This window comes from Paroedura picta, chromosome 4, assembly GCF_049243985.1.
Source record: "Paroedura picta isolate Pp20150507F chromosome 4, Ppicta_v3.0, whole genome shotgun sequence".
Taxonomy (NCBI): Eukaryota; Metazoa; Chordata; class Lepidosauria; order Squamata; family Gekkonidae; genus Paroedura; species Paroedura picta.
In genome coordinates this window covers 9332814-9356633 of record NC_135372.1, presented here as the reverse complement: position 1 = coordinate 9356633, position 23820 = coordinate 9332814, and the positions used below count along the sequence as shown (strand labels likewise).

At 47.9% G+C, this 23820-nt stretch overlaps 1 protein-coding gene and 1 long non-coding RNA gene across 5 annotated transcripts in view; one reads left to right on the top strand and one right to left on the bottom strand.

Moving 5' to 3' along the window:
- RFX2 (regulatory factor X2) overlaps window positions 1-23820 on the top strand; it is a 59780-nt gene that overhangs the window by 10261 nt on the left and 25699 nt on the right. For 2 of the 3 annotated variants that reach the window (XM_077331742.1, XM_077331740.1), the window contains exons 2-4: window positions 14311-14423; window positions 18209-18298; window positions 19667-19746. In XM_077331742.1, the coding sequence (XP_077187857.1) occupies window positions 14319-14423; window positions 18209-18298; window positions 19667-19746 (275 nt within the window). In that variant the 5' untranslated portion in view covers window positions 14311-14318. The remainder of the gene's footprint in view (window positions 1-14310; window positions 14424-18208; window positions 18299-19666; window positions 19747-23820) is intronic. The other variant, XM_077331741.1, reaches the window with a different exon arrangement.
- LOC143834868 (uncharacterized) lies at window positions 13859-20764 on the bottom strand. 2 transcript variants are annotated; one of them, XR_013229919.1, is made up of 3 exons: window positions 20325-20764; window positions 14887-14953; window positions 13859-13981 (listed from the first exon to the last, which is right to left on the bottom strand). It is a non-coding gene; the product is annotated as an uncharacterized LOC143834868 (long non-coding RNA). The 2 variants fall into 2 exon arrangements; XR_013229918.1 differs by lacking the exon at window positions 20325-20764 and adding an exon at window positions 17354-17613.

Below are 23820 nucleotides of genomic sequence, written 5' to 3'. Positions count from 1 at the left end.
GCAGGCAATGCCAGAAATAATTTTTTCCAAATGTTGTAGCACAAAGTATGCCTCTCTAAAGCTCCCTTCCCTCCAAAATTGGGAACAAGATTAATTTTTTAAATTAACAAGATTTGTGATTTAAGAAGGGGTAGTGTTCAAAAAGCACTATGCATTTATGATTAGATGCATAGGCATAACAACAGAGAAGTATGCATGTAAAAAAAATAGCAGGCATCGCGGGACCTTTAAAGCATGGAGAAAGAGGATTGGTTGCCTGGCTTGATTGACAGGCGGAAGAGAGTTGTGTATAAACCACGTTGCTCTCTTCCGCCATTTCAAGCAGGTGACATGGAGGGTGAGAAGCACGAAAAGGCGGCAGAAAAGAGCAAGATAAGAAAAAGGTGAGGAGGGTCTGGGAGGCGCGATAATATTTAGCTTAATGCCATTTGGCTGGCGTGATGCTATTTTTATGGATGTGCAGAAATGCCCATATATTATTTGGTTCTCTCCATTAGTAAATTTCAGTTTTCTCCAGTATTTAACTAGTGGTTTTTGCAAGTGGAGAAATAGGTGATATAAGGATTCCCGGGAAGGGGTCCAGGTGTCCGCTGCATTTCCCCTCCTATCTTGCTTTGCTCCCCCTTTCCCCTCCTGAGCGTGAGTGAGTTGTTTGGTGGTTTTTGTGGTGGGGTGGGGGCGGAGCCTGCACACCTATTCCCATCTTAAACTGGGTCTTATCTCCCCCTCCCCCCAGCCTCCTCAAGACTGTCTGTTAATACAGATAGTGATGTTACTTTGAGTGACATGCAATATAAAGGGGCATGGCAGGGAAGCATGGCCATCTGACATCACTTCTTGGGCTTCTTGAAACTTGTTCCATGGCCTCCTGCAGGATCAGAAGGTTGAAAAAGGCTGATATAAGGGGTCAGGAACACCACATCCATGAAGACAGTGAACAGTATATTCATACGAGAATATTTAGCCGCGCTAAAAGAAAGGCACCGTCATTTAATATTCCCAAATATACAGGAAAAGATCTGTACACAGGAAGGATTCCCCAATATTGAGGGGCGAAAATATCGTTGGATGTTGAACTCAGGATCTGTGTCTTCCATTCTCTGCCTTATTTGCCTCATGATTGTTCTCTCCTCTTGGGGAGCTAGTCGATGGATATCCAACCCAATGCGCTGCAGTTTCCGTGGCAAGATGTTTTTTTTTGGGGGGGGGGCGGGGAGCATTATAGGGGGATGAAAATGTGTTTTCTGAACCTCAGGTTCCTGCCCCCCATATGATTCTGTGCTGAGTCATTGGGGAAAGGGGTTTGTGGGAAACTAAAAGCCCTTTGGGAGTGGGGTCAGTTTTGGTCAGGGAAGATGCACGGAGTTAATTCTCTCCCGCAGCCTTGATCTGTATAGGGCAAGCGTGGCCAATCTGTGGCTCTCCAGGTGTCCATGGACTACAATTCCCAGGAGCCCCCTGCCAGCACCTCATGTCCTCAGGGACAAATCTGGTCACCCACCCAGTGTGTAAAGTCATTGCTGAGTTTGGCCCTGATGCTTCATGATCCGCCTCTGCTTTTAAGGATTGATGAAGTCAGGTTTGCCTCAGGTGCAGATACGGTTGCCAGCTAGTAGGGGATGGGGAGGATGGGGCCATGGGAAGGATATGGTTGCCAGATCCAGGCTGGGAAATTTCAGGAGATTTGGGGATAGAGGCCTGGGCAGGACAGGGGCCTTAATGGGGTACGATTACAGGCGGCCGAACCAAGCCAAAGCGCACAACCCTAGGAAAATGCCCCTCCATTTCCCCCAGGGGAACTGATCTCTGTAGTCTGGAGAGGAGCTGGAATTCCGGGGGATCCCCAGGCCCCACCTGGAGGCTGGCATCCCTGACCCACAGTAGGGTCCAAGGCCACAGAGTCCCCCCTCCCAAGCAGCGCTTTTCTCCAGGGGAACTGATCTCTGCAGTCTGGAGAGGAGCTGGAATTCCAGGGGATCCCCAGGCCCCACCTGGAGGCTGGCATCCCTGACCCTCAGTGGGGTCCAAGGCCACAGAGTCCCCCCTCCCAAGCAGCCCTTTTCTCCAGGGGATCTGATCTCTGCAGTCTGGAGAGGAGCTGGAATTCCAGGGGATCCCCAGGCCCCACCTGGAGGCTGGCACTCACGTTGGCTTGAGGAATTCCTGGAGGTTTGGGGAGTGGTGTGTGAAGACCTCAGAGTTCGAGGAGAGCGGCTCGGAGGGGTTGTGATGCCAAAGAATCTCTTCTACAGAGCTGTCTTTCCCTGTAAGAGAACTGAGGCCTGCAGTCCGGAAGTCAGTTGTAATTCCAGCGTTTTGTTATGCTGCTTTTTAAATTGTTTCTCTGCAGTTGGATTGTCTTTTGTATTTATTAGCATTTAGTGCCATCCCCAAGCTGCCTTGGAGGTGTGGTGCTGGGAGGTTGAGGTCAGAAAACTTAAAAAACTTAAAGTGGTTGGCGCAGCGGGGAGGATTCATGTGTCACGTGGAAACTTGCAGCTGAAATCGAGCATTCATGCACCGGGTTAAAGGTGCTTTTTCCGATGTGGGAAAGGGGAGGGGGGCGGTCAGCACACTGATCTGCCACCACCCTCCCAGGAACCTCTCTGGAGCAAAGCACGTTTCTGGGTCCCCAGATCAGGAGCTTCGAAGTCTTGCTTGTGTCTCAAAGGACATGTGAACATTCCTTCCAAGGTGTATCTCCGGTAGCTACGCAACGTCTAATTGCATTTCTGGGCAGTGGGGAGGCCAGGAATTAACATCATAATGGGTTTCCTGAGCTGACCTGAACAGGGCTGGCGGAACTGCCAACCGCTCGCCCCCTTCTTTTTGCTGTTTTGGGGCTCATCCAGTTGCCAGAGGGTTAGATGGCAAGCTTCGATTAGTTCAGGCATTCTCAACCGGGGTTTGATGGCCCTGGAAGGGTTTCCAGAACGGGTGGGAGTTAATTCATTTTTTATCTGCTTTCAAAATGTGTTAAACATTTATCAGGTGATGTGACCCTATATGGTCATGTCGACCCACTCACCTCTCCCAGAATGGCCAGTGATGGGCCAGGAGGGGGTGGGGAGGGGAGGGGCCCCAGGTGGAAGAGGCATTCCATGTCCCTTGGAAGGGAATGCCTCTCCTAACTCAGTCCCCATGGCGATGAAGGCAGCCAGAAGAGAGCATGAGTGGTGAGGCAGTGAGAATGTCAGATTAGGATGAGAGAACTGGGTTCGAGTCCTCACGAGTGCCGTGGAAGCTTGCTGACCGACCCTGGGCCATTCAAGCACTTCTAGCCTAACCTACCTCGCAGGGGTTTTGTGAGGATAACAGAAGACAGCAAAAGAATGTAAGCCTCCCATGGATCCCCACTGGGGAGAAAGGTTTGGGTATGAAGGAAGGTAATAAAGAAATAAATCCCACCTTTTTTGCACTTTGAGGAATCCATCAGGGGTAGTCAAATTGCGGCCCTCCAGATGTCCATGGACTACAATTCCCAATTCTCATGGGAATTGTAGTCCATGGACATCTGGAGGGCCGCAGTTTGACTACCCCTGAATTCTAACACAGTTCCTCTGCTACCCCACATCCACCCCCCCCCCTTCAGAACTGCTGTTTATAGTAAATGCATTTATGCAGATCGATCTTCTTGGTTAATCAACTCAGAGATTAAATCTCGATCCTTATGCCCATTTTCTTGGGAATGCGTCATGTTGGAGCTTGCAGCAGGAACCTCGAACGTGGGGCTGTGTAGCTCAACACTTTCATTGATTCGCTATCTCTTTCACCCCCTGGCAATGTTTTGAAGGTTCTGAAACAGGGAATGCAATTTCGCCCTGCAGAATCTTCACCCAGGAGGTCACCACCTTATGTTCTCACCCGGCAGTCTTTGTCTCCGAGGTCTCCACCCCCCAGCCAAACGTTTACTGCCTACTGTCTCGCTCTACCACCCTTTGACCTGGGGCTTCCGCCGTCTGCCCCCCCCCCTGGTATTGTTATGATAAAATTTAAACTTGGCTCAGGTATTTTAATAACTTGTGAAACAACTGCGGTCACGGACTGAACATGCTGTCTCCTCCATGTCTTGAAAACTGTGCAGGCGCTTCGTGCATTGCGCGTCCACTGAGAACGCACCAGAACCGAATAGCCCAAGCCCGAGGGCAAAGAGGAAGGGCATGCACCAGTATGGCCCAGAATCCCAGGGCAAGGCCTGGGCAGAAAATATCAGGCCACCGCCCGATAATGAATATTTTTGGTGGGTTGGTTGATGGCTGTCTTGGGAGTCAGGGAAGAGTTGCCCCAGGTTCAGAGCACTGGTGTCTCTTGCACATGTAGCTCATTCCGTGCAAAGATTTTCATGTGCACCCCCCCCCCCCATACACGGCAGAGCGCGAGCACCACAGTTCTGCCCGCACCTTTAGTTCAGTGTGCAAAAGTCAGGTGGCTTTTGAGACGTGTCACGTGTGGAGCTGCTCTGAGAAGCGCCACCAGTCTGCTTTGGAAAAGGGGCTCCCCTCCCCTCTTTTGCTTGCGTCGGTGCTGGGACTCCCCCCTCCTCTCCTCCAGGGGAAGAGCCAGATGAACGGCCACCCTTCCGTCATTGGGCCTTTTGAGCCTGCCTGGCTTTACAGCTGTGCTCTCTGTTGGCAGGGAGTGGAAAGGGGAGGGGGAGGGGGGCGGACTGTGTCACTGTGTTTAATTTAAAGACTGGGCCCGTTTTGTCTCCGCTATCCTGGCAACACATGCTCACACAGAGCATTTTTGGCGGGGAGGCACGAGTGGGCGGGGTGCATCTTTCACCTCCCCGGCGCCAAAGCTGCAGCGGGAAAGGGAGGCTCTGATTACGTCCCAGCCTCCCCCCTCCCCGAATGACTTCTGTCTTCTTTTCAGCCATCTGAGAAGTCTCTGCCACGCAGGGTTGCCAGCTCGGGTTTAGGAAAGACCTGGAGGCTTTGTGGGTGGAGCCAGGAGAGGCTGGAATTTGGGCCTCCGGGGAGGGACATGCTATGGACAGCACCCTCCAAAGCAGCCCTTTTCTCTGGGGGATCTGGTCTCTTTAAAATGGAGATGAGTTATAATTCCAGGGGATCCTCAGCTCCCGCCTGGAGGCTGGCATTCTTACTCTCATTGGCTGAGCTTTGGGCACCCCAGTTTAAGAGGGATGTAGACAAACTGGAACGTGTCCAGAGGAGGGCAACAAAGGCGGTGAGGGGTTTGGAGACCAAGATGTATGAGGAAAGGTTGGGGGAGCTTGGTCTGTTTAGCCTGGAGAGGAGACGACTGAGAGGGGATCTGATAAACATCTTCACGTATTTAAAAGGCTGCCATATGGAGGATGGAGCAGAATTGTTCTCTCTTGCCCCAGAGGGACAGACCAGAATGAATGGGATGAAATTAATTCAAAAGAAATTCCATCTAAATATCCAGAAGAAGTTCCTGACAGTTAGAGCGGTTCCTCAGTGGAACAGGCTTCCTTGGGAGGTGGTGAGTTCTCCATCTTTGGAGACTTTTAAACAGAGGCTAGATAGCCATCTGACAGAGAGGCTGATTCTGTGAAGGTTCAAGGGGGTGGCAGGTGACAATGGATGAGCGATTTGGATGTGAGTGTCCTGCATAGTGCAGGGGTTGGACTAGATGACCCAGGAGGTCCCTTCCAACTCTAGGATTCTATGAGCTCAGCGGAGAGCTCTCCAGAGAAGCGGAGATTTGAACCTGCGGTTGCTTGCACATCGGAACCTGACTTGTCAAAGATTTTACCAACCCTGGAGATTTTTGGGGAGTGCAGGGTTTGGGGAATAGACATATCTCAGGGGTATATAGTGCCATAGAGTTCACTGGTGGCTAAACGGTGACTTTCTAGATGTCTATGGACTACAATTCCCATGAGCCCCTGCTTGCAAGTCTTTTCAGAGTTCCATCCCCCATGTGAAAAAGAGCTGTGTTGGGTGAAGCCAGGTGGTCCAGTTTCTCCCGTTGGCCTGCCAGGATATGCATAAACAGGGCCTATACGTTCAGGGAGGGCTACATTTCGCCTTCTCACTGCCTGAGCTGCATAGCACAGGAAACAGGTCTGAACCCTTTGGGCTGTACATGGCACAGTGCACTCCCGTGCCCTCTGGTGTAATTGTGTCCCACTGAATTCATTGCTTGCATAGAATCGTGGGAAATGTGTCCGGATTCAAGATAGAGAGCCCTAAGGGTGCCCTGGAGAATTGTGTCAAAACTTTTAGGGGGTGGGGGCACACAGGGAAATTATCTTTGCGATCCCCCCGGAGATGTGTGGCTTTGTTGACAAGGCGAAAGTCTCTCTGCACATGTTCAGAGGACACGCCCCTTGCTTGTTCCAGGGCTGGTTTTAAAAAGGGCTAAAGGAAGCACTGTTCAGACGAGCAAGGGGGCTGTAAAAACACTAGCGTTGGGTTTTGTTTGTCCCCAATAAACGGGAAGTTCTAAAGAAGTCAGACTGGTGACAAAAATGATCAACCGAAAGAGAGAGAAAGAAAGAAAAAAAAAATGCCAGGAGTCCTTTATTGCCTGTTCCCACAAATGTGCACCCCAGGATTATCAAGAAACACTCTGTCCTCACCCCAAAAAAACTTTTTGCATCTCAGAACAGACAATAGTATCAATTAAAAGCAGCTGGTTGTATCCAGAGATAATCGTCTGGAACGAGCACATCTTCCTTCCAAGTGTGGGGGGGGGGGGAAGAGGGAGAAACACATGCAGATGTTTAATTAATAACCTGGATCTGGGCTCTGTTTGCACTGGTCCGCATTGTTTGTCGAGTAACAACGGTTGCTACGGTGACGCGGTCCACTCCCGTTTCCAGGAGCCGGTTGCTGGGCGACGGATAGAATGCTTCCCAAACTAAACAATGCCATCTCCCCGGCCATCCGCTCTCCTCCTTTCTCCCATTAACAGGCTCGAAAAACACACTAAAATATGTCAGGGTTGTTTGTCAGTCCTTCCCGGATGGCTGCAAAGATCGTAATGAAAAGAAAAATTCTTCTCTATAGTAACGGGAAAGAAGGAGGCCGTTTCTGCCTGCGTCCTAGAGAAATATGACACCTTCCCCCCCCCCCTTTGCACAAGCACCTTTTGAAAACAAATCTTCAGGAAAAGAAGAAAACGTTTCTTTTGCACATTAGTCTCTGTCGTGGGGAGAGCAGAGATGCTTCAGGAACATGTTCCCCCTCTGCCACACACACCTCGCCCCCATTTCCTCCCGGCATATTGCAAACGAAATTGCAGGCTGGATTTCCCAGTGCTTCTCCAGTGCTTGCAGCTGGTTTGCTGCCAAACCGGAAAGTTTGCCCTGCTATTTGCCTCCATTGGTGCCTGTGCTTTTGGTACTGCGGCTCTCAGGGCTCATTGTCAGATGAGCGCACCATGCGCGGTCTTTCTCGGGATGCACATCTCGTGGATCATGCTGACTTATCGGCACCGTACGTGAGGCGGAAGGTTGCAATTCCGCACAGTCAGATAGCGGCGTGAAAAAGAATGGCAAAGTTCACCGGCTTAAGGAAGACACAAAGTTGGAACAGGGATTGGGGAGAGGGCGGGTGTGGGGTGATTTTGAGAAATGTGACATTCTGCCTGGATTGACAGTCCAAGTCGGGCTGACCTTGAGGCCCGTAGGGAATCCAACCCCACTATCTTTCATAGCCCCCCAAAATTTCAGAGTCACACTCTGTGCCTGCTTCGGAAAATCCCAAAATGCAGTATTGGGTTATGGGACTCTTTGCCAGAGACTCTCCCGTTTCCTGGCCTCTGGTTTTAATGTGAATCCAGTATGGCTCTTGTTTAATTAAGTCATCTGAAACGGAAGGAGGGAGATGTTTAATAAAAACGGAGGTTTTTCTCTGCATTCTTGCTATTTCCTGTAACCCCCTCCCCTTGAAAAGCACTTGTATGCTTTTTGAATATATTTTAACAAATATTGCTAGTTGTTTGTGTGTGACTTACAACATCGTTCAGGGCTCAGCTTCCACTCTGGGAGCCATAGAAGTTAAATCGCTGAGCGAAGAAGGGAAATATGTTTGTCTCTGATCCGTGTACAGGTAGTGGGAGGGCACCATGTGCAGGACATAAATGCTGATGCTCAGTGTAGCTTGTGAATGCTGGGGTGCAAGTGAGGCACAAGTGAAGCCCATAGCTGCTGGGGCACAGGCCTAATGCTTGAATGTCGCTGCACCTTGAGGCACATGTGCTTTGCATAAACCTGGGTTCCTCAACCTTTATGAGCCTACAGGCAGCTTTTGGAATTCTGATACAGCATGGTAGACAGTGGCACAAGGACAAAATGGCTGCCACAGAATTGGCACAAGGAACCACCTTTTCCTCCATCCTCCTCACCCCTCAATAGCTGCAACTGAAGAATCAAAATCTGCTCAGGGTCCCCAGCCCTAGAGATCAAACTGGCCTCGACAAGGGTCAGGGCTTTTCCAACACTGGACCCCATCTGGTGGAAGGCTCTGCCTGAGGAGATCAAGACCTTCCGGGACCCCAAGCAGATTGGGAGGTCCTGCGAAACTGAGCTGTTCTTCCAGGCCGATGGCTAAAGCCAGGTATAAATGTCAAGATACTGGCCTCCAAGCCTGAGACCCCATCCACCACCATAAGGCCCCTCCAAGCTGTGACCAACCTCCGAAAGTTATGAATTATTCCCAGAAGGAGGTGGCTTCATTGTTTTTAATGTTGTTGGTTTTTTAATTGGTATGTTTTTAGAGTCGGTTGTTATTTCAGCCAATCATGGAGAGGCAGGTTATAAAAATTATTATTATTATTTATTAAATTGGCTGCAGCAGAAAGTGGAGCCCGCCCCAGAACGGCTGCCACAGCTTGACTCAAGACAGGAGATCTGTGGTGACAGCTGTTGCCAATCAAATCTCCAGTGGCCAATCAGAAGCCTTGCTGGGTAAAAGCCCTACCTGGCCCCACCCACTTCCTAAGCACACTTGACGGGTTCCAGAAAAGAAGAAGAAGAAGAGTTGGTTTTTATACCCCACTTTTAACTTCCCGAAGGAGTCTCGAAGCACGTTACAATCGCCTCCCCTTCCTCTCCCTACGACAGATACCTTGTGCGGTTGGTGAGACTGACAGGACCACTCTGGGAGAACAGCTGTAAGAAAACTGACTCTGATGAATGAATCCTAGGGCCCATACGTGGTGCCCGCAAGGATGTTGGGCTGCATGTGCAGTTTCACACAATAGCTGGTGAAGCCCATGGAATCATCTGTAACCGCTCTGTGGGAGAGGTATAAATAAAACAGTAAGGGCAGGGGTGGGGTGGGGTGGGGTGGGGTGGGCAGAGTCCGGGAGGGGAACAGAGCCCATTGGCACTTGGCCCAGGACTGACAATCGGGGGTGCCAATTGGGAGGCAGAAAGCGCCTCCCAATTGCCCCTCCCCGATTGTCAGTCCTGGGCCAGGGGGCCATTTGGGAGCTGCACACCGCACGGCTCTTGATTGCCCCCCTGAGCCCAGGACTGCCCACCCAGCCCACGAACTCGCCCGCCTGCTGCCGCCTGCCACCATTACAAGAACACACTTGCCTTGGAGCTTGGCTCCCACAAGGTACCCAGGGCCCGGGGTGGCAGGGCGCTGACAACTGAGGCTTCCTAGTGGGGAAAGGGGCAGGGACGCCGTGCCTGGGGTGGGAGAGGCGTGGAAAACGAGGCGGGGCGGGGGCATCGCTGTGCCGAGGGGGGCACCCAGGAACGATGCTAGCGCCTGCTGTATTTAGCATACAGCGGGCTTGATTTCTAGTAGAATGATAGTTGGAAGGGACCTCCTGGGTCATCTAGTCCAACCTCCTGCACTATGCAGGACACTCACATCCCAATTGCTCATCTTAACACAGCCCGCAGCGCCGTAAGGGCTTAGGGGGAGGAGTTAGGGCAGGCTCTGTCTGGGATGAGGAAGGGTGCCGATTGGCCCCTTTCTCTGGACAGACCATTGGCGGGGCCAATCGGCATGCGCAAACCGCCTGCCGATTGGCCTCGCCGATTCCCTCCCTGGCGAAAAGTGGCTCGCAGTTCCTCCCTTGCCGGCGGCCTGATGCGTCAGGAGGTGCGAAGCGCCTCTCGCCGCGTCAGGCCGCCACCCGGGGAGCCCCCGGCAGCCGCGCTGTGTGCGACTGCCGGAGGCTCCCATTCCTAGCGCCCGCTGTATTTTGATTACAGCGGGCTTGATTACTAGTCTACTATAACCTGCCGCCCCTTTGCCTTCACAGAATCAGCCTCTCTGTCAGATGGCTATCTAGCCTCTGTTTTAAAATCTCCAAAGATGGAGAACCCACCACCTCCCGAGGAAGCCTGTTCCACTGAGAAACTGCTCCAACTGTCAGGAACTTCTTCCGGATGTTTAGACAGAATTTCTTTTGAATTAATTTCATCCCATTCATTTTGGTCTGTCCCTCTGGGGCAAGAGAGAACAATTCTGCTCCATCCTCCATATGGCAGCCTTTTAAATACTTGAAGACGGTTATCAGATCCCCTCTCAGTCGTCTCCTTTCCAGGCTAAACAGACCAAGCCCCCCCCCCCCAGCCTTTCCTCATATGTCTTGGTCTCCAAACCCCTCACCATCTTTGTTGCCCTCCTCTGGACACGCTCCAGTTTGTCTACCTCCCTCTTCATCGGTGGTGCCCAAAACTGAACACAGGACTCCAAGTGAGGCCGAACCAGAGCAGAATACCATCATTTGCTGTGTCAGCAATAAGTTTGGTAGGACAATGTGATTGTTTTTTTAGAGCCTATTGTCAGTTCAATGAATGGACACTGGCATGGCGGCTACCTCAGTGGAGGAAAGGGGAAACAGGCAGCGTACTGAGCCCAGCAAATGGAAGGGTACCATAGTTTGTCAAGTGACCCTTGGCCGGAGCAGACGGCCCTCTTAATGGCTCAGTCTGGAGGCTTGGGGGGCGTCTAATTCTCAGGATTATGATGTTTCCTCGTCCACTGAGAATCCCTGCCGTTTAACCAAGCAACTAGCTCTGGCCCAGCCTCTGCCTTGGGAGCTGATGGCAGAAAGAGGGCATAAAAGTGATCGAAGTAAAGTCAATCAGGCCACATGTCAAATAGCAAATGTGATGCTACAAAATCGGCTGCTCATCGCTGTGAGCATCGGCAGCCGGCTGTGAGAAACGGGACATCGAGATATATAATTGCCCCGGGGAGGGGCGGGGGGGGGGCTGTTATCTCTTACCTTTTATCTCACTGCTGCCTTGTAAGGTGTGTTGTGTTCTTTGCCCACTTCTCCCTTTAAAGCGACACGTGACCGTTTTCAAAAGGATATAATGACACGAGCTGGCAGGCAGTTACAGTTTACCGTCCGAGAGAAACTTTGCCGTTCTCTTTTGTTTCCGAATGAGATCAGTGGAGAAGTTAAGGAAGCCCCTCTGGGGGAGGGTGATGTTGAAGAGTGGTGCCAGTATGGAAAAGTCTCCGCGTCCATTTGGTGCCCTTCTGATCCCGAAAAATGGGGGCACCCAGAGATAATGATCTAAGTCAGTGGTGGCCAAGCTGTGGCGCTCCAGATGTCCATGGACTACAATTCCCATGAGCCCCTGCTAGCCAGCATGTAGTCTGTGGACATCTGGAAAGCCACAGTTTGGCCATCCCTCCCCTAGATGATCTCTATGCAGAACAGATGAAATGGTGGGTGCAGAATCTCCACTGAACTCCTTGAGTGGGGCCTAGAGCCGGGTTTGAATCTGCACTCCCCCACATGCAGCCAGCTGGGTGACCTTGGGCTCGCCACGGCACTGAGAAAGATGTTCTTACCGAGCAGGAATATCGGGGCTCTCTCAGCCTCACCCACCCCGCAGGGTGCCTGATATGAGGAGAGTAAGAGAATGTGATTGTAAGCCGCTTTGAGACTCCTTTGGGTACAGAAAAGTGGCATCTAAGAATCAACTCTTCTTCTTCTTCAGTCATATCAGGGCTCCCTGAGCCTCCCTCACAGGGTGTCTGTTGGGGGAGAGGAAAGGGAAGGCAATTGGAAGCCGCTTTGAGACTCCTTCGGGTAGAGAAAAAGCTAGAAGAAGAGCTGTTTTTTTATACCCTGCTTTTTCACTACTTGAAGGGAGTCCTGAAAGTGGCTTACGAATGCCCTTCCCTTCCACTCCCTACAACAGACAACTTGTGAGGTAGGTGCAGCCAAGAGAGCTCTAAGAGAGCTGCTCTACAAAAACAGCCCTGAGAGAACTGTGACAAGCCCAAGGTCACCCAGCTGGCAGCATGCAGAGGAGTGGGGAAATCGAATCCGGTTCTCCAGATTAGCGTCTGCTGCTCTTAATCACTACATCACATGGGTGGGTGTCCCATTTGGAAGTGCTCGCCCCTTCAGCTGAGCACCCTGTCCAAACAAACCTGGTTTGTGCCACCAAGCCACGTGCCCTCTCTTTCCTGCCTTCACATGACTATCACAATATCTGCAACAATCCTGCAAGGTCTGTCACTGACCTGATTCCAACAGCCGAAAACTCAATTTGTGTGTTGATTTTAGGCCTTGTCTGGTTTCTTGGGCGGGGGGGGGAGAGAATATTTACTGTGTGGGACTGATTTCTTTTAAAAACTGCTCTGTGCTTCACAACCGCTTGAGTCTTTTAAGGCTTGGGGGGACCCAGATGCAAACGAGCATTTTGCTGCATAGGAGGAGGGAGACGGGCCAGCCAGAGGGACCTACCGAAATAGCTTCTCTGACATGGCTGTGAAAGATCAAAAACAGGTTCGGCAGTCCTCTGTATGTTTTTCCACTCTAAAAAAAGAAAGTGAGCCAAAGAAAGAAGGAAAGAAAAAAAGCAGTGGTGGGGTTACTGGCGTACCCCTCCCCTTTGGATTCCAGTCACCTTTCTTTATTTAAAAGAAAAAGCCAAAATGAAGACTACTTGGGACAGCCAGCTTACCGAGAATGACCTTCCTTAGCCACCACCATGATTTCCTCCATTTAAAGCGGGGTCACCGTGTCTACTGTGTCTACCTGCCACCGATTATCTTTTCTTTGTTTGAGTGAGAGAGCTGGAAAGCGGAAGATACAGGAGCCCCTCCAACCCCCCTTTCTCCCTGGGTCACCGAACGTAGCAAGACCAGAAATAGAAGCCAGAAGTTGTTGCTTGTGCGTTCTCACTCTCTCCGGCTGATTTTATTTTTTTAATAGTTCCGTTTTCCTGTTGCTTGCTCTCTGCTTGGATACTGAGCCAGCTCGGGGTAAACAGAGACGGTTTCCAGGGACTCCATCTGTCCCGAACGCCTGCCTTGTTCCAGGGCAAGTCAGAGTTTGCTTATTTATTTTTTTTGCTGACGTAGGAAGTGATGTCTATTTGTGTGTACCGTCGCCTCCCCCCCCCCCCCAAATTCCCTGCATTACAAAAGCTGGAGATATTTGACCACTTTGGAGTTCACACTATAATAACCTTAAAGGACGGGGAGGAAAGTGTTATTTTTTAAAGATTGGCTGTATTCCCACTCAATGCCTTGTGGCTTTGCTTTATAGAGTGTGCCAGGATGACTCAGGCTTGGGTGTTTTAGATCCAACCTCTGCCAATGACTTGCTGGCCAAGCTTGGTCATGTCCCTTTCTCAGGCTCAATTTGATGTAAGGAGAACCTGCAGGGAAGGCTGTGCCCAATTTGTTTTTTTTTGAGAAGGAAAAAAGACTGTGTTGGCCTGGTTTTGGAATGTGTTGGATGCGGGCTGAGTGCGCGTGAGACAGGGTCAGTCTACCTTGCAGGGTGGTTGTGGGCATAACACGGAAAAGGGAGTGCCCTGATCTCCTTGGAGAGAGGGTGGGGTTGAAATTGCATGAGTTGGTTTTTTGTGCGCATGTTTGAAGCTGGATCGCTAGATCGTTGGGGGAGAAATTCTTGAATCAGCTTTTGGAAATTTCTGTTTATTTTTAGAGGTTAACAGAGTTGACGGCATTCCCAGTTACAATTGCTGGTGGGTTTGTAAGTTCTGTAAGTTCAGGGTGAGAAACTCAACGTTTGTCATGCTGATCTGTGAATGATAATTTGTTGCATGAATGATAATTAATTAAAATTGCCTTCAGAGACCGAGCAAGCCTCTTTTAATATAGACGGAAGAGGGAACATTTGTTTAAAAACTCCAAAGCTGAGCTGTCTGCTCTGTGTTGTCAGTCCCGAAATTGACGTGCAGCTGCTGCAAACTGTACGCACAGACGACTTCCAAAATCAAGACCCATCCGTTCCGCACTTTGTGCGCGTTCCGTGGTCCCCAAAGCAGGGTCTTTCCTTGGTGCTTAGCAAAGGCAGGTTTCCTTTTTACAGCCCCCCCCCCAACCCTGTTGCCTGTGTCCTTTCTCCTAGAGCCCAGTATGCAGAGTTCGGAGGGTGGCTCCGAATCCACAACTCCTGTGGCCCTGCGAACATCGGCTGCCGTCCAAGCCCCGGTGGTCCAGCTGGTTCCCGCATCGCAGCAGGTAGACGGAAACAGTTTACTGTATATATCAGGGGTAGTCAAACTGCGGCCCTCCAGATGTCCATGGACTACAATTCCCAGGAGCCCCCTGCCAGCGAATGCTGGCAGGGGCTCATGGGAATTGTAGTCCATGGACATCTGGAGGGCCGCAGTTTGACTACCCCTGGTATATATATATATTTAAACATAAAACACCAGATATTATGGAACTGCTATTTCTGAAATGCAAGTTGCTATTTTATAGTATAGCAGCCTTTCTCAATTTTTTACAGAGGAACCCCGGAAGTGGTGCAATCATACAGAATATGATTGGCAAGCATAGCTGTGTACAAGCCCCTTCCCACCCCCTCCAGGCCCATCATTGACCATTGGGTTGGGTCGACATGACCATATATATAGTCACATCACCTGGGAAATGTTTAACAAATTTAAATACATGTATTAAAAAATTAACTAACTCCCACCTGTTTGGGAAATCCTTTCAGGGCCATCCATCTGCAGCAGGGTTTCACGAACCCTGGGCCATTAAGCCTACAATGAAGAAAGAGAAAACTAAACCTTTTTCTGGAACACAACTTTCAAGAAGAAAGCAACAGGGGGAAGACTTAAATATTACATCATAATATCATATGCCACTCGATATGTCTGACCTCTCCATAATCCGGTGGCATTTCTTTTTTTGCGGAAACCCTTGGGGAGATTTCCTGGCTGACCATTGGGCTGTGACTCTTCAGAGCCTTATGGCTTGTCAGACATCATGAGAATCTGCCTGTTGGGTCAGGCCATCTAGCCTAGTACCCACAGAACCATAGAGTGAGAAGGGGGCATGCAGGTCATCTAATCCAACCCCTGCTCAAGGCAGGATCAGCTTCAAGCATCCGGGAGAAGGATCTGACCAGCCACTGCTTGAAGACTGCCAGTGAAGGGGAGCTCCCCACCTCCTGAGGCAGCCCATCCCACTGCTGAACTAAACTCATAGGATCCTACAGTGGGAAGGGGCCATGAAGGCCATCTAGTCCAGCTCCCTGATCAGTGCAGGATCAGCCTCAAGCATCCAGGAGAAGGATCTGTCCAGCTGCTGCTTGAAGACCGCCCATGAGGGGGAGATCCCCAGCTCCTCAGGCAGCCCATTCCACTGCTTGAACTAGACTCAGGGAATCCTAGAGTGGGAAGGGGCCATCCAGGCCATCTAGTCCCACCCCCTGCTCAATGCGGGATCAGCCCAAAGCATCCATGGCGCATCCAGTACCTAACCAAATGCACAAAGAGGCGCGTATGCCAAATCTTGTGGCTATTCCCTCAGCAACTGGCATTTGGAGGTAGAATACCCCTGAATATGGAGGTTCCAATCGTTATCATGACCAGTATCTGCTAAAAAACCTTTCCTCTATGCATGCATTTAAGTTAGGCTTGGCTAAACTGTGGCTCTTCAAATCCATGGACTGCAGTTACCCTGGGGAGGGCCACAGCAGGGTATAATGCCATACAGTCCACCCTGCAAAGCAGTCATTTTCTCCATGGAAATTGTAGTCTGGAAATCAGTTGCAGTACCAGGAGACCTCCAGGTCCCACCTGGAGGTTGGCTACCCTAGGCTTTCTGTAGGCAAGCTGTTTCTCCTCCTCTTTGAGAGTTGGCCCCTCCCACTCTACTGGTCAGCCTTCGGCGCCCCCCCCCCCCCCCAAACTGAAATCAACCACCGTTTTTCCGATAGAAGACAGGCAGGTTTCCAAGGCAGGTTTCCGATTAATCTTTAGATATGTGAACGATATAAACACATCCATTCATTCCTTTTTGGGCAACAAGCAAGTAGATTTTATTTACAGTCGTTCAAACCAATATTTAAATGTACATTTAAAATACCAGATTGCAGAAACAACATTTAAATACAAAAAAATGTTTAAATTAACAAATATAGAAGAAGGGGTGGTTTTTATACCCTACTTTTCACTACCTGAAGATGTCTCAAAGCGGCTTCCATCTGCCTTCCTCTCTCCACAACAGACGCCCTGTAAAGTCTGTGGGGCTGAGTGAGCCGCATGCAAACAGCACTATCAGGACTGTGACAAGCCCAAGGTCACCCAGCTAATGGCATGTGAAGAATTAAACCCAGCTCGCAGATTAGAAGCCACCACTGTTAACCACTACGCCAAGCTGGCTCTACCATGATTAAAAATCATTAATAAAACACCAAAATCAAAGTATTGAGTCATTACAGCAAACACTCTCAACCAGGGTTTCATAAAGCCCTGAGGCAGAGCCCTGTCAGAGTTTCCCAGATGGATGAGAATTAATTTTTAATATATTTTTCAATTTATTTATTTATTTATTTTTAGACATTTTCCCCGCCACTCCTGACAAAGTCGTTTCGTGGTGGCTTACAATACCGATCAAAAACACAATATATACATTAAAACCCCATTAAACATTGATTGGGTGATATGACCATATATGGTTATGTTGACCGAGCAACCCCCCCCCCCCACAATCGCCAATGATGGGCCTGAAAGGGGTGGGAAGGGGAGGGGCCCCAGGTGGGCGTGTCCACAGTTAGGTTTCCCAACCGTATTCTGCACAATTGCGCCACTCCCGTGGTTTCTCAAAGCCTGAAGAATGCTTCAGAGGTTTCTCAAGTTCAGAAAGGCTGCATTACAGTGTTCGATTGGGGGGGGCCTTGTGCCCCCTATATATACTACACAATTTAGTAACTGCAGCCCAAAATTTAGCAGTGCAGAGGATTATTTGTCTGTTTTCATTATTGAAAAGTTTCTTAACCTTATCCTTTAATGGAAGTCTCGGGTGCCGATCTAGAATCAGCTGAATCAAATTGCCACTGATAACGCTGTAAATAGAACACTGTAATAGAACGTGTTTGTTTGTTACTATCTGGCTGCTGGCCCAGGGACAGCCTCTGTGCAAAAAAGGATTCATACCTTTTGGGCAGTGTCCAGAACGTCAGCTGTTGCAGCTGGAGGTTTTGTGGGCATCCTAGGACCTGTAAGTGTGATAACCATAAAACGGAAGTTTGAGTCCAGTAGCCCCTTTAAGGCCAACAAAGTATAAGTTTTCATGTGTATGCACACCTTGTCAGATCACAGCTGGACCCAGGGAGATATACTGTTTTGGCACAAGGAGGATCTGTTTGGGTTCCTTCGCTAACTGCCGTGGGGAGGGCGATAAATCCCAAAATGAATCTGCGTGCATTTCAAAACAGTAGGTTGTTTTTTGAAATGGTATGCTTGCTTAAAAAAAAAACATTCGGTGGTAATAGCAGGCATCATCTTAGAAGAGGTGTTTTCTTTTATTCAGGACATTTTTAAGTTGCCTTTCTGCAGCGAAAAGTCTTGAGGGGGGTGACAGTGAAAAGTAGTTCATTAAAGCCCCAGACTGGCCAGCCAATCAGTCCCCAGGGAAAGAATCATGAGAGACCCGGGGACAGGAAAGGGAAGGAATTGCTCATCTAAGTTGGGGTGCATTTTTTTTTTACAAATATTTTTTTTTAATTGAAGTCTGCACTTAACTGGGGGCAGGTCTTAGTTGATGGGAAGGGCTTGAATAATTACATAATTCAGAATGACAAATGACTCTTCTGTTTGGTTGGGAGGGGGGGGTTCTGCTGCTCTTCTCTGTTGTAATAGTTTGCTTTATTATTGTTTACAGTGGGCGCGATTTCCGTGCGAGGTTCAGATGAGTGCTGCGCATTACCTCGGGAGCTGTTAGCAGGGGACTGGATTTGTAGCTTGGGGAACCTCTGAAGGGTGAATTTTTGGTTTTGCTCATTCTTTCAGAGGGTTCTGGTGCAGGCAACGGGCTCCACTCCCAAAGGGGCCCAAATGCAGCAGCTGACGGTGCCCAGAGTCCAGCAGGTTCCTCAGCAGGTAAGTGTTACGTGGCACAGGGGTGAAGCTTCCCACGATCAGCAAGGTCTCACCTTGCGCACGAGCAAGGCCAAGGCACAGGAAAGTTATGTACCTATGTCTTTTCATAAATCCTTGTATTCCATGGCCTAGGCCCAACAGGAACCAGGGAGCTCCTACCAGTCACTGAACCTGAAAAAGAGGACCACTCTGAGACAGGTTCCAGGTTTCCTACGTGCTCGTATGGCTCAAAGGCAGAGCATCTACCTGGCACAGAGAAGTTTCCAGGTTCAAAGTCCAGTTAGAAGGATCCCCCTGTAGGTGAGGTGGAAGAGGTTTTGTTAAGAGTCTGGAGAGCTGCTGCCAATCAGGGTCTGACTTTGATCAACTGGATTCCTGACACACTATTAGATGATTTCATGTCGTTGAAGAAGAAGAAGAGTTGGTTCTTAGATGCCACTTTTCTCTCCCCGAAGGAGGCTCAAAGCGGTTTCCATTCACTTTTCCTTTCCTCTCTCTACAACAGAAACCCTGTGAGGGAGGTGGAACTGAGAGAGCCCTGAGATTACTGAAGAAGAAGAAGAGTTGGTTCTTATATGCCGCTTTTCCCTACCCAAAGGAGGCTCAAAGTGGCTTACAGTTTCCTTCCCTTTCCTCTCCCCACAACAGACACCCTGTGAGGTGGGTGGGGCTGAGAGAGCCCTGAGATTACTGAAGAAGAAGAAGAGTTGGTTCTTAGATGCCGCTTATCTCTACCCGAAGGAGGCTCAATGCAGCTTACAGTCGCCTTCCCTTTCCTCTCCCCACAACAGACACCCTGGGAGGGAGGTGAGGCTGAGAGAGCCCTGATATACCTACTCTTTCAGAACAGCTTTATCAGTGCTGTGACGAGCCCAACGTCACCCAGCTGGCTGCATGTGGGGGACCATGGAATTAAACCCAACTCACCAGATTAGAAGTCCGCACTCCTAACCACTACACCAAGCTGACTCTTAGTGTAGGGGGTTGGACTAGATGGCCCGTAAGATCCTTCCGATTCTATGATTCTATGTCTGTCATTGTGACTCCCTAGATGTGCAGAACAATATGTTTGAAAATTAGCCAAAAGGAATGGAACCCCCAAAATGATCTGATAATGACTGGGTATACTCTGAGGGCATGAAACATTGAGGGTGTTTGGAAGAAAGTTAAACAGAGTACAAGAAGGGTAGGGCAACTGAAAGCCAGAGTGGATTCTCCGTTGTATATCCCCAAGAAGTAAATAAAAATGGGCTGATCAGAGATGTTGTTTTGGGAGGCAGAAGAAAATCCCTATTTTGCAATTAGATCCCCTTCTCTTCCGGCTTTATATTTCTCTCTGCAAATCTGGTTTACTGATACTGCTTTCAGGTGCAAACCGTACAACACGTCTACCCAGCTCAGGTCCAGTATGTGGAAGGAGGGGAGACTATCTACACCAATGGAACCATGTGAGTCTTCCTTCTGAAATTTTTATTTGTGCTCGCCTGTCTGATACAAGCTCAATGCTTGCCTTCAGTTTAGCCCAAATTCTCCATTCCAAATCAGGCCAGTTGCCTGTGTGGTGATGAACACTTCATGGACATGGCAACGCTCAAAATGCTGCTCATCTTAAAATTGTGATCAGATCAATATGATGCTCAATCTGAGAGAAAACGGGCATTGCGAGATGTCATTGTTTGATTTTTCGAGCACATAAAAAAAAACTTATTGGAGATTTTAGAACATAATATAAAATCTGTACAAAACTAATGAGAAGAGAAAAGAGAAGAAAAAAAGAAACAGTATATAAAGAAAAGGCTTTTGATTTTATCTATGATGAAATTATTTATCAAATATATATAACATAAAGAAAAAGAAATATAGAGGTTCTCCTTTCTTTAATCAAATAAATGAATTTCTCCATCTTTGCCAATTTCAGCATTTTTACCTACCATACTTTCATTGTGGATAATAACAAACGTTTCCATTTTTGAGCATATACCAGTCTTGCTGCCATAGTCATCTTCTTTATACATAAAAAGCTTACCATCCTTCCAATGACATGCTGAGACGCTTATTGGCTCTTGCTATTGGACATCCCCCCAATAGGGTGACAGCCATCTCCCACTGAGGGCCAGTCAGAGGCTCTTCTCCTCCCCCTTGCTCCTCCTCCTCCTCTATGCCGCATCCTGGCACTTGGCATTAGGAAGAACTGGCAGGCGGTAAAAGGGGGAGCTGGCCATCCCGTGCATATAGGCCTCCTGGCTGCCGGCAGCTCGGGGAGACAAGTCCGGGTGCACTCCGCCACAACTGCCCTGCACTCTGTGACTTCCTCACTGCTCGGGTGGGTGGAAGACTCATCCACGCATCCACCACTGTAACCGCCTTGCAGTCTGCAGCCTCCTCACCGTCAGGGGGGTGGAAGGCCTATCCAGGTGTGTTCTGATGCACCCACCTGATGCTTCCCGGCCTCCTGGTTGCTTGGAGAGCTCCGGGGGGGCTATTTAACCCGACTAGGGTTGGGCACTATGATGTCAGCACCCAAAGCAGCCAGTGCCACAGCGTGGGGGAGGAGGCATGCCGGTGCCTATGCCTCAACTCTGCCCCGCGCTGCAGCTCTGTCTGCTTCGGGCACGAATGGCCGCTTCAGACGCTGACGTGCCCAGCCCTAAACCTGACTTGCCCTCCCTCCTCTGAAGGGGCTAGGCTGTGATGGTGAAGGGCAGCAGGGCTCCTGCCGAGCATGATGGCCCAGCTAGTGAGATTGGCTACCCTGCTTCACCCACCCTTCTACAGCCCATTTTTAAAATGGGATTTTCTACTATATAAAAACAAAGTTCCATGTCTTATATCAAGTTCTTTATCTATTAACCCCAGAAGAAAAGCATCTCATTTATATAATAGTTTTTAAAATCTTATGAATGTATGCATGTAACTGTATCCTAAATTTTTAGCCTTCTTACATGTCCACCATATATGATGACATTAGTTGAGAAATATCTGTATTAATTGGAGAAGTTCTGTAAATTGTCTTTTTTCTTGATCTTTTTTGCATTTTTCTTGTATTGTCTTCTTAGTTCAGAATTACATTTAATCAAATAATCTCAGATAAATGTATTGCTTATATCCAAAACCACTATCAGGTCAGTACCTTTCTGTAAATTAAATTCTCTACAATAACGGCTTTTTGCAACAACATTCAATTCAATCGCCATATAAAAGTATTAGATTTTCTTTTATACACCCAGGTTACGGGATTATAGCCTGAAAAGAACTTTAGTAAATCTACTTTAGAGACTTCAGTAACTAAATTTTTAGAAATCATATGCATTCTTTTAAAAAGATCTATGTCTTTCTGAAAGATAGATCTACTCTCTAGCATTACCATTTCTCTGTCTCTATATCCGCCAAACCCAAATTGTCAGTCAAGTTTTTAAAAACTTCTGGCAATTTACTTTGTGTAATCTTAGTATTTTTATCTGAAGATCTGTCTTTGTGGAGAAGTCACACCATTCCAGTCCCACATCAAACGCAAACTCTCTTTGGGAAGCTCAATTAGACTGTAAATAAATAGTTTGTAAGAAATCCCTTTTCATTTGGAGCATAAACTCTGAAACCCAGTAAATTAATCTTCACCCCCATGAATCTACTATGATCATTAGTCAATAGTAGTTCTGGCTTTAATTGTGGGTTTATATACAATTCCATTTTTCTTTTCATTATCTGCAGAAAGGATTTAATCACCCCAAATTTTATATATAGAATATTTTGTACACTTTTTCTTCATATGGTTCTCTTGTAAGCAAAGAATGTCTTGTTTGAACTTTCTCAAATAATGATTTTTTCCCCCTTTTGAGGAGTATTTGCTCCACTTACATTGTACGTTAAAAATTTGTAGTCATTTTTAGGCCTTTGGTTTTGCCAAGTCCATACTTGAGTCATCTGCTTTGGCCTCCTCCATTTCCTATTGTGAATGTTGTGGGTCTTGTATATCCTCTTCCTGGCTCTCCTCCATTTCTTTTTCAAGTCTGACTAGAAATTCTCTTGCCTTTTGGACAGAATTCAGTCTAAGTTTCTGCTTTTTAAACATGAGTGACATACCTTCAGATTTGTCCCCAAAAAATGAAAGCTTTTTCTGTTTTAATTTTTTCAGTTAGGAAAGCATAGTCTCCTCTTTTCATGTACAATTCTAATTCTAACAGGTATTTCTTTTAATACAGTTATCTCAATATTGCCTATTTCTAATCTTATATTAAAGTGCTATTGCAAAACTTGATGTCTTGTCTTCTTCCTGAAAAAGTGTAACAAAACCTCCCTTGAGACATTGCTTCATCTGGCAAATCTAGAGTTTATTCTATAAGCCTTATCGATTTCAAAATCCACCTTTTCTTTTTCAGATTTGCCAGTGCCGCAATAATCCTTGGAGGCTTCTGATATGGACCTAAATCTTAGACACTATCCTTTCCCTCTTAATTCCATTAAGGCAAAATGATCCATTCTTTTTCCAAATATTTATGGCTTTAATTTTTGTTTCCAAAGTTTGTATTTTTATCATTAATTTGAGCCACTTTTCCAGTTATTTTAAAAACAGTAGTATCAGATTTTTAAAACTCTTCAGTTCAGCCTTAATTTCTTCTTTCAGACCTTTCATTTTACTCTGCAGTTTTGTGAGTTCATCATTTTTATAATTATCACTGGTGGTCTTCAAGCAGTGGCTGGATAGATACTTACTATGGATACTTTAGGCTGATCCTGCATTGAGCAGGAGGTTGGAATAGATGGCCTCCATGGCCCCTTCCAACTCTGTTTCCAACTCTTATGATTCTATTCCATCTATGTTCTTACCCAGGGGTAGTCAAACTGCAGCCCTCCAGATGTCCATGGACTACAATTCCCAGAAGCCCCTGCCAGCATTCGCTGGCAGGGGCTTCTGGGAATTGTAGTCCATGGACATCTGGAGGGCCACAGTTTGACTACCCCTGTTCTTACCCATCTGATCAAACATTTCTTGTAACAACTCAACTCTGACCAATTTTGGTTGATCCATCAAACTCTAGTTTCTACTGGGGTTTGCCCTGAATAAACATCACCGCTACAATCCAGATAGTGCTTCCAACAAAAAAAAAATTCAGTACTAGCGCAGTAAAAAACAAAACCAAGCCACAGTCTTAAATTCAACAGTTCATTATCCCAACCTTTACTTTTCTGTTGCTAAGCAAGTCACCATGGCAACGGAACTTCTGTAAATAATTCCTTTCTTATCTTTTATTATAATGTGGCGGCCAATAAAGTAATTCTCAGGTTGTAAACAAAATGTAATCCCACAGAAGTCTGGTCTGGCTTTGCAAATCCAGTGACTTTTCCCAACAGCACTTTCAATACGTCAATATAGTTTTAAAAATGCGATTCCAACGAACCTCTAGTTCTGCTTTAAAACTTACAAACTCTTTCTTCCTCTTTTAGACTCTTTGCCAAGAAATGTTAAATCCTTAAGTTCCTAAAAGCCCTTGAAAGTTAAAAAGAAAACGTTCTTAAAATATATA